Source organism: Phocoena phocoena, chromosome X, assembly GCF_963924675.1.
Source record: "Phocoena phocoena chromosome X, mPhoPho1.1, whole genome shotgun sequence".
Taxonomy (NCBI): Eukaryota; Metazoa; Chordata; class Mammalia; order Artiodactyla; family Phocoenidae; genus Phocoena; species Phocoena phocoena.
The window spans coordinates 104,223,177-104,236,368 of record NC_089240.1 but is presented as its reverse complement, the minus strand read 5'-3'; the positions used below and the strand labels follow the sequence as shown (position 1 = coordinate 104,236,368).

The 13,192-nt window shown below is 36.7% G+C and overlaps 1 protein-coding gene across 2 annotated transcripts in view; it reads left to right on the top strand.

Moving 5' to 3' along the window:
* The window catches only part of THOC2 (THO complex subunit 2), a 95,391-nt gene that overhangs the window by 39,517 nt on the left and 42,682 nt on the right, over positions 1-13,192 (top strand). For both annotated transcript variants that reach the window (XM_065900326.1, XM_065900325.1), the window contains exons 9-12: positions 5,792-5,884; positions 8,891-9,046; positions 9,654-9,826; positions 11,081-11,276. In XM_065900326.1, the coding sequence (XP_065756398.1) occupies positions 5,792-5,884; positions 8,891-9,046; positions 9,654-9,826; positions 11,081-11,276 (618 nt within the window). The remainder of the gene's footprint in view (positions 1-5,791; positions 5,885-8,890; positions 9,047-9,653; positions 9,827-11,080; positions 11,277-13,192) is intronic.

Below are 13,192 nucleotides of genomic sequence, written 5' to 3'. Positions count from 1 at the left end.
TGGAGTTTAAATAGGAGCATAGAGAATTCATCTGTAATAACAGGTGGAAAGGCAGCATATGTGGGTACAGTTGTTGGTAGGTGGGTAGATCTGATGGTGAGAATTTATAGAAGTCCTATTGATTGCTCCAGTTTTCGTGCTGAAATAGAAAGCAAGGTCATCAGCTGAGAGAGAGGATGAGAAAGGAGGTATTGGAGCTTAGGAGAGAAAGTAGGAAATAGTTGTGTAAGAGAGTGGGAGAGTGAATGGACAAGAGAAATAGAGTATGATTGGCCAGCAGCATTAAGGACCCACTTAAGGGTGGATATGTGAAATTAGTACTTTGAGGAGTTGTAGCTATTGGTAATATTAAAGTTCAGGATATGAAGTGAATGGCTGAGATAGGGTACAGGAGATCTTTGGAAGAGTGGGATTCAAGGAACTGAGAGACCAAGATGATGGAAGAATCACTAACGTGTATTTGAAAATCTCCAAAAATTAAGAAAGGAATAGAGTTGGAGAAAGTGAAAGTGAATCAGAAGCTAAGATCATTCATTGCTAAGTGAAGGGCAGTGACCCAGGAGTCCACAGATGACAACAATAGGACATAACTAAAAGTGACAGAGTAGAGAACTCCAGAGCTCTGTCCCTTCATGAAAACAACTAATGAACTGGCAAAAAACTGAATCGACTTTTACAGAACTCTGGAATTTAGTAAAAACATAAAACAACTAAGGAAAGGTTTGGTGAAGAAAGAAGCTGCTGTTTGGGGTAAGAGAGTACTGTGATATTTTAAATTGCCTGCCTACTATCCCTCACACCCAGATTGATGGTGGCTGTGAAGATAGAAGCCTGCACTCCTAGTACAGATTGCTAATGCCAGAGGATATAAAGAATTATTTTCAAAGAATTCAGCCTGTCTGGCTGCTACCTGAAGGACTGGTGCAAGGGCCTGTCTTTTTTTTTTGCCTGATTGGGGGCATCCCTAGGGCTGGGGTGGCCTTTTATTTTTATTTATTTATATATTTTTTGCGGTACGCGGGTCTCTCACTGTTGTGGCCTCTCCCGTTGCGGAACACAGGCTCCGGACACGCAGGCTCAGCGGCCGTGGTGCACGGGCCCAGCCGCTCCGCAGCATGTGGGATCTTCCCGGACCGGGGCACGAACCCCTGTCCCCTGCATCGGCAGGCGGACTCTCAACCACTGCGCCACCAGCGAAGCCCTGGGGTGGCTTTTGCCAAAAACATTTGAAGACACAACTATTGGCTTTAGCAGTCTGGAGTAAGAGACAACAGTCAGACAAGCAATAGAGAGACTGAAAGCCTGGGAAGGAAGAAGTTAGATAAGGAGATACACAGGGGAATAAGGGCTTTAGAAAAGTTCCTGTATGTACCATGGAATCAGAAGAAAAAAAGGCCAAGCACATGCCCAGAACTGGATGCATGCTCAGAAAAGGGCTGAGAAGACCCTAAGCTTTTTCCTCTGGCTGGCCTTCAGGCTCTACACAAGCAGGAAGTGAAGACTAAGGCAGAATTGTAAATGGCCCAGCTAAGTGTTGAGGAGTGCCCTAACATAGAGCCAATGTGCAAAGACTGGAAGAGTATTTTTTTCTTTTTTCTCTTCAGGCCCTTAAGAAATGCAAAACACTAGCTGACCACTAAGCTAAAAAGAAACAGGTTTCAGTGGCCACACACAATAATAGTATAGACTTTACAAAATGAGTTTAGAGAAGTCACTAAACAACAATAAACCACAGTAAGCAGCATCAACAAATCCCATAGAGGGGGCAGAATCTGATTTTCAGAGTTGCCACACAGTATTCAGTATTCAAAATGTTCAGTTTTCTGCAAGAAATGATGAGTTATGCAAAGAAACAAAGTAAGGGTCATTCATAAGAAAAAGGAAATTAATAGAAACTATCCCTGAGGAAGCCCAGGCAATGGACATCCTAGATAAATAATTTAAATAAACAGTCCTAAATATGCTTATTATCTATAGGAAACCATGGGAAAAGAACTAAAGAAAACCAGGAAAGCACTGTCTCACCAGACAGAGAATATCAATAAAAAATACAGAAATTATTTTTTTAAAAAAGGAACCAAACAAATTCTGGAGCCAAAAAGTGTGATAACTGAAATGAAAAGCCCCTAGATGGGTACAACAGCAGATTTGAGAAGGCTGAAGAAACAATTAGACAACTTGATAAGTTAATTGAGGTTGAAAGGAGCAGAAACAGAAAAGAATGAAGAAAAATGAACAGAGACCTATAGGACACCATCAAGTGTACCAATATGTGGGGAGTTCCCTGGCGGTTCAGTGGTTAGGACTTGGCACTTTCACTGCCGTGGTCCTGGGTTCAATCCCTGATTGGGGAACTAAGATCCTGCAAGCTGTGCGGGCGGCCAGAAAACCCCCCAAAAAATGTGTACCAATATGTACACTATGGAGTCCCAGAGGCAGAGGAGAGAGAGAAAAGGACAGAAAGTGTATTTGAGAAAGTAATGGTCGGAACCTTCCCAAATTTGATGAAAAATATGAATCTACACATCTAAGAGACTCTAGGAACACCAAGAGGGATAAACTCACCAGAGACCACACTGAGACACATTATAGTCAAATTGTTGAAAGACAAAGAGAATCTTGAAAGCAGCAAAACAGATGTGACCCATTGCATACAAGAGATCCTCAATGAGATTGACAGCTGATTTCTCTTCAGAAGGCAGTGGGATGGCATATATAAAATGCTGAAAGAATGAAACCAAAAATTCTATATCCAACAAAACTATCCCTCAAAAATGAGAGATTATGATATTCCACGGTAAACAAAAGCTGGGGGAGTTCGTTGCTGGTAGACCTACCCTACAAGAAATGCTAAAGGGAGTCCTTTGGGCTGAAATGAAAGGACACTAAGCAGTAACTTGAAGTCATATGAAGAAATAAAGAACACCGGTAAAGGAAACTTTATAGGTAAACTTTATATAGGTAAATATAAAAGCCAGTATTACTGTATTTTTTGGTTTGTAACTCCTCCTTTTTACTTATATGATTTAAAAGACAAAGGAATAAAACAACAATTATAAATCTGATTGGCACACAATGTATAACACTATAAAAAGGGGAGGGTTAGAGATTTATAGGTGCAGAGTTTTTGTATAATATTGAAGCTAAGTTTGGACTTCCCTGGTGGTCCCGTAGTTAAGATGCTGTGCTTCCAGTGCCGGGGAAGCGAGTTCGATCCTTGGTCAGGGAACTCAGATCCCACATGCCATGCTATATGGCCAAAAAAAAAATGAAGCTAAATTGATATTAATTCAAAATAGGTTATTATAAGTTTAAAATGTTAATTGTAAGACTCAAGATAGCCAACCACTAAGAAAATACTTTAAAAAATAAATAGAAGAGGAAATGAGAAGGGAATCAAAATGGCACACTACAAAAAAGACAGTAATGGAGGAAATGAGAAACAAAAAATAATATAAGACATATAGTAAACAAATAACAAAATGGTGGAAGTCCTTCTTTGTCACTAATTATTTAAATGTAAATGGGTTAAGCTTTATAATTAAAAAGCAGAGTTTGGCAGAGTGTATAAAAAAGCATGATCCAGACCCACCAAGGTCACGTGACTTTTCTGTACTGTTAAAATTCATTGTAATAAAATGAGAGGGCAAAAAAAAGCATGATTCAACTATATGTTATCTATAAGAAACTTACTTTAAGATCCAAAGATATAAATATGTTGAAAGCAAAAGTATGGAAATAGATACCCCATGCAAATAGTATCCAGGAGAGAGCTGGGGTGGCTATATAGACTTTAAGACACAATTTTTTATAATAGATAACAAAAGGCATTATGTATTGATAAAAGGGTCAACCTATCAAGAACGTAACACACAACAGTTAATAAATGTATATGCACCAAACAGAGCCTTAAAATATATGAAGCAAAGATTAGCAGAATTGAAAGGAGAAATAGACAGTTCTACAATAACTGTTGGATATTTCCATACCTCACTCTCATTAATGGATAGAACAACTAGACAAAAGATCAATAAGGAAATAGAGGACTTGAACAACACTGTAAACCAGTTAGACTTAGACATATATAGAACACTCCACCCAACAACAATAGATTACACATTCTTCCTGAGTACACATGGAACATCCTCCAGGATAGACCTTATATTAGACCACAAAACAAGTCTCAATACATTTGTAACATTGAAATCATACAAAATATCTTCTTTGACCACAGCAGAATGAAACTAGATCACAGATGAAACTAGATCACAGCAATAGTGAGGGATAGTGAGTGATAGGAAATTCAGAGCTGGGTGAGCTTTAAGGAGCATGGAGGGAGAATAGTCTGAAAACAACTATAAAAAGCAAAGATGATTCATACCCCATCTCCAGGCCTAGTAGTGTGAGGGGTCTGGGGAAAATAGCCACCACTTGACTGGGTTACAGTGGGAGTGGTGTTCCTAGTGAGTCTAGTCTTTGTTCAAGTGTCAAGGTGAAGGGGGGAGGAGAGGTTTAGAGGATATATTTAGAGAAGAGGTTCAGGATATATGGGGTTTTGCTGAGGATGGATCATGAATTCCAGAGGATTCCATGGAAGTTTTTTAAGAATGCTATGGATAGGTAGGATAGGACAGAACAGGGATTGTGCAGAGCAATATGAAGATCAGTTTACGGGAGTTGACATTTGTCCTGAGAGTCAGGGGCTTCTTGTGACTCATTTAAACAGAGATAATGGGAAAAATGAGAATATTCCTGGTGGATTCAAGTCAGGTAGTGAGCTTTTGTGGGTTTGCTCCAAAAGTGTGACCACCATTTGTTTTTAACGGGAAAATGTTTTGATACTAAATAACCGTTTAAAAAACATTTAGAATCAAACTATTGCTAAGTTGAAGACTTATCTGTCTTAAAAATTACAGTGAAACAATGCCTTTTTTATATGATACCTATTAGTTTCGTTAGCTTCATATGTACATAACACCTATCACAATTGTGGGGGGCGCTTACTTACAAAGATCTCATTTTCAGTGTTGAGTAGAAGCAGAACATAGTGTATTGTCACTGTTTGCTTTTTATTTGCATTTTGCCATTTAATAATTGCTAGTTGTCCTCACGTCATTCTTCTATTCATCTGACCCCAAGCAGTTTAAAAATTAGGAAAAAGTTTTCTTGATAGCATTCAAAGATCCTTCTGTTTCTCCATAGGGTCCATAGGGCTGACCTGGAATTGACCATTCCTTGTTTAAAATGTTGAATTATTCATGTGTATTAAGTATAGACACCTATTTTGAAGGGGAAATCAGCTGGCAAGCAGATATACTTAGCATAAACCCCAAGAAATAAAAGAATAGGAAGAAAAGTATAAAGCAGACAGATGGTTCTCTACTTCCAGATTTGTCAGTCTTGTCTATCTGCATCTCCACTGAGAAGTACTTGAAAAACCAAGTTAAGAAAACACACATATAAACAGAAACCCAAAATAGATATTATGCAGTATAAAATCTCATTCTGTTCAAGTTTCAGATTTTATTCAAATATCAGCATGTATTGTAAAATGTGTCCATTTTTGAAACTGCTTTCCTTGTGTTCATCCGATGTGCCAGTGTGAAAAGGGATATTCACATAAATATCTTTGTCCTGAATTTGGATGTTATTTATGATCAGGAAGAGCAATGAAGCTTATTGTTGACCTAGAGTTATTTGATGTAATTGTTCTTAATTATTGGTAGATAAATGGATATGATTTTAGTTGTACTTTAGGCACTAAATAGAAACTTTTCTTTTGTTTTTCAAGGAACCAAATGGAGAGACTCCTTCATCTTTGTACAGAGTTGCAGCAGTACTTCTACAATTTAATCTTATTGATTTAGATGATCTTTATGTACATGTAAGTCCGTCCAGTGGACTGCTAAGAATATTTGGTTGTTCGTCCCAGGGGTGGGGAAGAGGAGTAGGCAGCCATATATAGCACTCCAAGATTGGTTCTAGGCTCTCAAGTCTTAATTTTTGAAGCCCTATTGCATTACTGCTTTGTGTTTACCTTATAAAGCAAATGAATTTAGTTCATTGGAACCATGGAAATGAAATACCTTTTGTCACCGTTACAGAATTCAAGGTTGGCTATGAAGTTAAAGTTCTTAATTGTCGTAAGGTATACCTCATGGAGAGCGAGGCCAAGTTCTAATCAATGTGGTTTTAGACTTCAGTATTATACACAAATTAGGGGAAATATGAGATTACCTAAATAGTTCTTCCTTCTCACCCACATGTTAATTTTAGGCATTCAGTATGAATGGGGAACTTTTCGTATACTTTTAAAAAAATGGCTTCTTTTGTGTTTTTACTGGATAATAAATGACTGGTATTGTGCTTTTATTGCTGGATCTAGGATTTAGAGGAGTATGTATGTGATTATGATTTATGATCTCTAGTTTAGCAACAGCTTAGCCTGTCAGTTTGAAAACTCTAGGTTTGTAACATAGAAATTCCTGTTTTATTAAGTTGTGCATTAGGATATCTATGAACTGTCCAAAGCTGACATGATCTTCCCCGCCTTTGAAATCACTGCCTTGCCTGTCATTGCATATAGTGGTTACAGAGTTGAATGAAACTTGATCACTACCTTGGAAGCAGTCATAGTCTAGCAAGGGAGAAAACATTTTGCATTATACAATAAGTACTTTATTGGAAGTATTCACAAAGTGCTGTGAGGGCCCAGAATAGATAGTGACCATCTCTGTCTTGGGGGGATTCTGGAAGGCTTTTCCAAACTACTGATGTTGAACTGGGAACTTGATAGATGAGTAGGTGTTGGCCAGGCTTAAAAGGTGGGAAGCTTTGTAGGTAGAATTAACCTAATATAAAGGCAGGAGGTTTGAAAAGGCTTCACTATCACCTTAGGGGAGCAGCAGGAAGCTCAGAGTGGTTGGAGCCTAGGGTGGTATGTAGGAGAAATGAGGCGGGAGAAAGAATTAGGTTGGGGACCAAACTGTGAAGGGTTGTTAAGTGCCATGGTAAGGAGTTTGGGTTTTTTTTTCTTGTTGATAGTAGAGAGCCGTTCAAGATTTAGAGTAGAGAAGGGATGTACAAACTGAAAACATGGAAACTTGGTCAGAAAAAGGAGAATCTGAAGACGTAGGTATGAGTTTATAGGCAAGTATAGACTAGCAGGACGAATGGAAAGTACAAAAATGATGATACATTTATTACTGATATTTTTCAGTTTAACTTTAAATATAAGCAGACTAAGTGTTCCTGTTAAGGTGACAGAGATTTTCACATGGGATTAAAAACCAGTTTATTGTTTACATGAGACGTCTAAAACCTAAGGACAAAGAAAGGTTGAAAGTAAAATGGTGGGAAAAATATACTAGGGAAATTATTATTGTCAGATAAAATAGAGATAGTCACTTTATAATAATAAAGTTCTGTTTATGGGAAGATATAATCGTTGTAACTTTATATACACCTAATAACATTCTCAAAATACAGAAGACTAGAAATTGAGAGAACTATAATTAAAAACTTAGATTTAACCCATTGTAATGGGAGATTTTAGAGGCAATTGCAGTAGACTAGGTAAAAGATGAGGACCTGTGGTAGATATGTGATAGATATATAAATAAAGCAATAAAAATGGGTTTGATTGCCAGTGGAGAGAATAAAGAATGAGAAAAAGTCTCATTTACCTCCTTGTACCAGTCCATAATGCATTTTCTCCCACTCCCCTTTTTTGATTAATGGGATAAAGTCTATAGTATGTGGCTTAATATTTCACTGTGTCTCCTTTTATTATTTACTGATTGTTTACTTTGCATTAGACTTAGCTACTGAAATAGATTATGCATTTCTAGGGGCAGGAATGCTTCTTTTATAGCTCACCATAGTGCCTAGCAAAAGCTACTAAGTAATGGTTTGTTGGTTATGTGTCTAGGTTATTTTATGAAATGTCCACATTAGCCATCTTCCACTCATACAAGATGGCTGAACTTGAGATACTTGATCCTTTGTTCATAATGGAGGGTCAACTATCCACATATTACCTTTTCTTTTGTAATAAACTAGAAACTAGTTTGTGACTTAAGTCAAATAGGTATCTAGAAAATGAAAAGTGAGATGTCAAGCTGTTCATAATTTTTTGACTTGAGATTTTTCATTTATTTTTTTACTTATTTTTTTATAGACATGGAAAGTTTATTTCTAGATCCCATGGAAATTTAATGGAGTTTGTAGAGTTTTTTTTTATATAACTAGAAGAAAATGTGTGTATTTTCTAAGCATGACAACAGAAGCAAGCAATAATAAAGGAAACCCGTATAAATTATCAGGGCTGCTCTGAGAGCTATACCCATAAGTATAATCTTTTTCTTTTTTTGCAGGTTCTTATTATCTGTTTTATACATATTAGTGTATATATGTCAATCCCAAGAGATTTTTCATTTAGAGGAATCAACTTTGCCCCTTTATGTCAATCAGTAGTTTACCACTCCCAAATTGGATCCATATGTAGTACTTTATTTAATTTGGAGTTTGGCCTTTAAAGGGGAAATCTGTGATATTTTTAATGAAACAGGTACACATTTTCTTGGGTAAACTAATAAATTCAATGGTAAGCATCACTGTTGTAGTATTATATTAATTTAGGACCTCTGACAGGCAGAAGAGATGAAACTTTGAATTGCTACCTGAGTTTAAAAGGTGTACAAAATTCAGGTACTTAATCCTGTCAGGTTATATGAAAATAATGGAGAGAGACCTATTTAGAAGGGAAATTATGGTCATAAATAGGCCAGGCTTCTTATTTAGTTTTATCAAGAGAGAGTAGATAGTGTTTGCATTTTGTATGTGCAAATAGTATTAGCTATTTTATGAAATTTTAATGAACCATTTTTAGCTTCTTCCAGCTGATAATTGCATTATGGATGAACACAAACGAGAAATTGTAGAAGCTAAGCAGATTGTTAGAAAACTTACAATGGTTGTACTGTCTTCCGATAAAATTGACGAGCGAGAGAAAGAAAAGGAAAAAGAAGAGGAGAAAGTGGAGAAGGTATATAGTTTATTCTGATAAAATTAACATTGTCTTCTGGATTTAGAATTATGAAATTTAACTTGTGATGGTTAATCAACTTATGGAAGGATAATTTCTTAGTTTTGATTGTGGTGAAACCTGGTTTTTGGAATACAAATTTGCAAAGGTGGTTTTGTTTTTAATCTGATTGGCACCTTCCCAAAAGAGGCTGCAATGTTTTTTCTTATAGAAATTTCAGAGTGTATTCTAAATAAGATAACACACGTATTGACTATATTTGTGTTCTGTGTATTAATGTCTCTCCAGTCCTAAAGGGATTCTCAAAGATGAATGAATTCTAGTTCCCCGTGGCACAATAAAACATTAAGTAGGACCTAATTTAATTCCAAGTCTATAAACTGTCATGCTTTGGCTGCTAAATGAAAAAGCAGATCCTGTTGTTTTTTTCCAATCACTAAAAAATTTGATTGTACTTTCAGGAAAATACTGTTGCAGTTCCCATGAATGGCAGCTGTTGTTGACATACATTGTTGTATTGTTTGGCTTAATTTTTTAAATGAAATATATATAAAGATTTATTGGTGTCTGTATTCTGAGTATCTTTGCTGTAATTATTCCTTTTTAGCCACCTGACAACCAAAAACTTGGTTTGTTGGAAGCCTTGTTAAAGATCGGTGATTGGCAGCATGCACAGAACATTATGGATCAGATGCCTCCATACTATGCAGCTTCACATAAACTAATAGCCCTTGCTATTTGCAAGCTTATTCATATAACTATTGAGCCTCTCTACCGAAGGTATGTTTACTGTATGCTTTACTAATTGAGGTAGAAATAGTTTTGGACTACAAAAAAAAATCTGCATATTTATCTTGTCTCCTCAAACCAGGCATATATTTTAGTATGTTTTATCAGAAGATAAGAACTATTCACAGAGCATATCAGTTTGGCAGGTATTAATCAGTGACTTGTGTCCTATCATCTAGGCCAGGTGTTGCAGAATTTGTGCTGCAGTGTTGTCTAAAAACTGTATGTTAGATTTCTAGGTTGGGTTTGCTCCGTTGAGAGTGAAAACTCCATTCTTCTGTTTTTGACTTTTCCTCCTCTCTTGGGGGGCAGAGAATTCCTAAGGTTTTTACTTAGTGTAATTTTCCTCTGTCCTGGGTTGAGTGGCTCTGAGTGAGGACTTTGCCTCTCTGCTTGCCTTATCTCTCCTGGCATATAGGCTGCTGTCCTGGAAATTGGTAGTGCAGCCTCTCTCATCATCCCATAGTTACTGTGTCGACCAGTCCGCTAGCCCTCAGCCTACTTGCAGGATACTTAGGAGCAGTACTGGCAGCAGCTCTGGCTTCAGCCCCACAGATCAGAGCCTGCCTCAAAAGCCCCAGCCTTGTGACTCGTGCATAGCTGCTGGCTGCTGCCTTCAGTGCCACCTGGGCTGTGGACCATGAAGGCTTCTTCTCAGAGAGTGACCCCTGTGACTCCACAGCGGGACACCTGCTCAGCAGGTGAGAACTCTGGGCATGCTGTCCTTTTTAGTGTGACACACCCTCTTTCATTATGCTGCTCACCTTCCCTACCACCACCTACCTCATATTCAGTCTAGGTAGTGGAAGCCAGATTGAGAAATGTTTATTAACTTGAATCAGTGTTGTTATATCCATATTTTTCTGTTTCATCTTTGTGTCTCTGAGGTCCATCCCTTGTTCCCCATTCCCATATCCAGATTCCTGATATTGGCCACATTTAACTAAAAACAAATTCATAAGATGTATGTTAAATGTTACTTGGAATCTGCATTTCTCTGATTTCCTTTTCTTATGCAGTTAATTTGAAACAGTCTCTTAAGCTCTGATTTTTTTTTTTCAAATGAGTATTGTTTTTGTCTTTTTCTACCAGTTAAATTCTTTGGTATAATGAAGTTAGGCACAGTTGAAATAGAGAAAGCAAATATAAGCAAGAAAAGTTTTACTTACTGATTAATATGATTGTGTTAACTTAAAATGGGGTATTGTATAGTTATATATATATAAATTTTCCTTCTTTTTGTAGAGTTGGCGTTCCTAAAGGTGCTAAAGGCTCACCTGTTAATGCTTTACAAAATAAGAGAGCACCAAAACAAGCAGAGAGCTTTGAAGATTTGAGGAGAGACGTCTTCAATATGTTCTGTTACCTTGGTCCTCACCTTTCTCATGATCCCATTTTATTCGCAAAAGTGGTGCGGATAGGCAAGTCATTTATGAAGGAGGTTAGTAAGATTTTTTTTCTTCCAAGCAGAAAACTAAACTATGGAATGAAACTGTTCTGAGTATATTCTCTAGAAATAAAAAGAAAGTAAACTTAAGAAAAGGTTATGTTGAGTAAGGTTTGGGGAAAGTCAGTTGTGTCCCAACTATTTATATATAAAAACTTAAATCCAGCCACATTATTAGTCAAGTCCTCCAGATAGGAAAATATGCTTTGGACGTGTGATTGCTTTTTGAATCCCCTTATAAATAGTGGTTAATTCAACATTCTTTCCTCTTGCTTTTCTTCTGCTCAGTTGTTTTCTTGGCTGCAGTTTTGAATCATTGCCATTATTTGTGCGAAGTCCCTTCAACCTCAGACTGTTGAGGATCCATTCGTTTATTTTTTTTAGTAAACTTTTTATTGAAATAAAACATAATGCAGAAGGCACACAAACCATAATTGTACAGCTCAGTGACATTTTCCAAACTAAGCACCCATGTATCTACCATGTAGATCAAGGAATAGAACAGTACTAGCACCCCAGAGTTTTCCTTAAATGCCCTTCTAATCACTACCCCAAGGGTAACTTTATGTTATTGTTTTTTTTATTGATGTATAGTTGATTTACAATATTGTGTTAGTTTCAGATGGAGCAAAGTGATTTGGCTCTACATATATATATATATATATATATATATATATATATATATTCTTTTTTTGGATTCTTTTCCATTATAGTTTATTACAAGATATTGAATATAGTTCCCTGTGCTATACAGTAAATCCTTATTGTTTGTCTATTTTATATATGGTAGTGTGCATCTGTTAATCCCATACTCCCAATTTATCCCTCCTCCCCCTTCCCCTTTGGTAACTATAAGTTTGTTTTCTATGCCTGTGAGTCTGTTTCTGTTTGGTAAATAAGTTCATTTGTATCATCTTTTTAGATTCCACATATAAGTGATATCATATAGTTGTCTTTCTCTGTCTTACTTCGCTTAGTATGGTAATCTCTGGGTCCATCCATGTTGCTGCAAATGGCATTATTTCATTCTTTTTTATGGCTGAGTGATATATTCCATTGTGTGTGTATATCTATATATACATATATAGATATATATATACACACACATATATATATCTATATAGATATAGATATATGCACATACACACACCACATCTTTTTTATCCATTCATCTGCTAATGGACACAGGTAGCTTCCATGTTTGGCTTATTATTTTTTAAAATTAGCTTCGAGTTATAATTTACATACAATAAACCTCATTTATTTTAAGTGTACAATTTGATGAGTTTTGACAGATGTATACAGTTGTGTGTCCACCACTGCAATCATGATATAGGATATTTTCATCATCCCAGCAAGTTCCCTCTTGCCCCTTTGCCATCAATTCCCTCCCTTCATTGCTGGTTCCTGGCAACCACTGGTAGGCTTTCTGTCACTGTGGTTTTGCTTTTTCTAGAACTTCACATAAATGGGATAGTATAGAATGTACTCTTTTTTTGTCTGATTTCTTCCATTTAATGCTTTTGAGAGTCATTTCAGTTGTTGCACATGTCAGTAGTTCTTTATTGCTGTGTAATATTTCATTATATAGATATAACAGTTTATCCATTCACCAGTTGATGGGCATTTGGGTTGTTTCTAGTTGGGGGCCATTATAAATAAAGCTGCTATGGATATTCTTGTACAAGTCTTTTTTTGGGGGGTGCATATGTTTTTGTTTCCCCAGGAATGGGATTGCTGGGCCATATGGGTAAGTGTATGTTTAACTTTTTGTCAAACTTTTCCAACATGTGTCTACCATTTTGCATTCCTGGGAGCAATGTATATGACTTCCATTTGCTCTACATCCTCATCAACACTTGGTGTTGTCAGTCTTTTAAATTTTAGTCACTCTGACGGGTGTGTAGTTC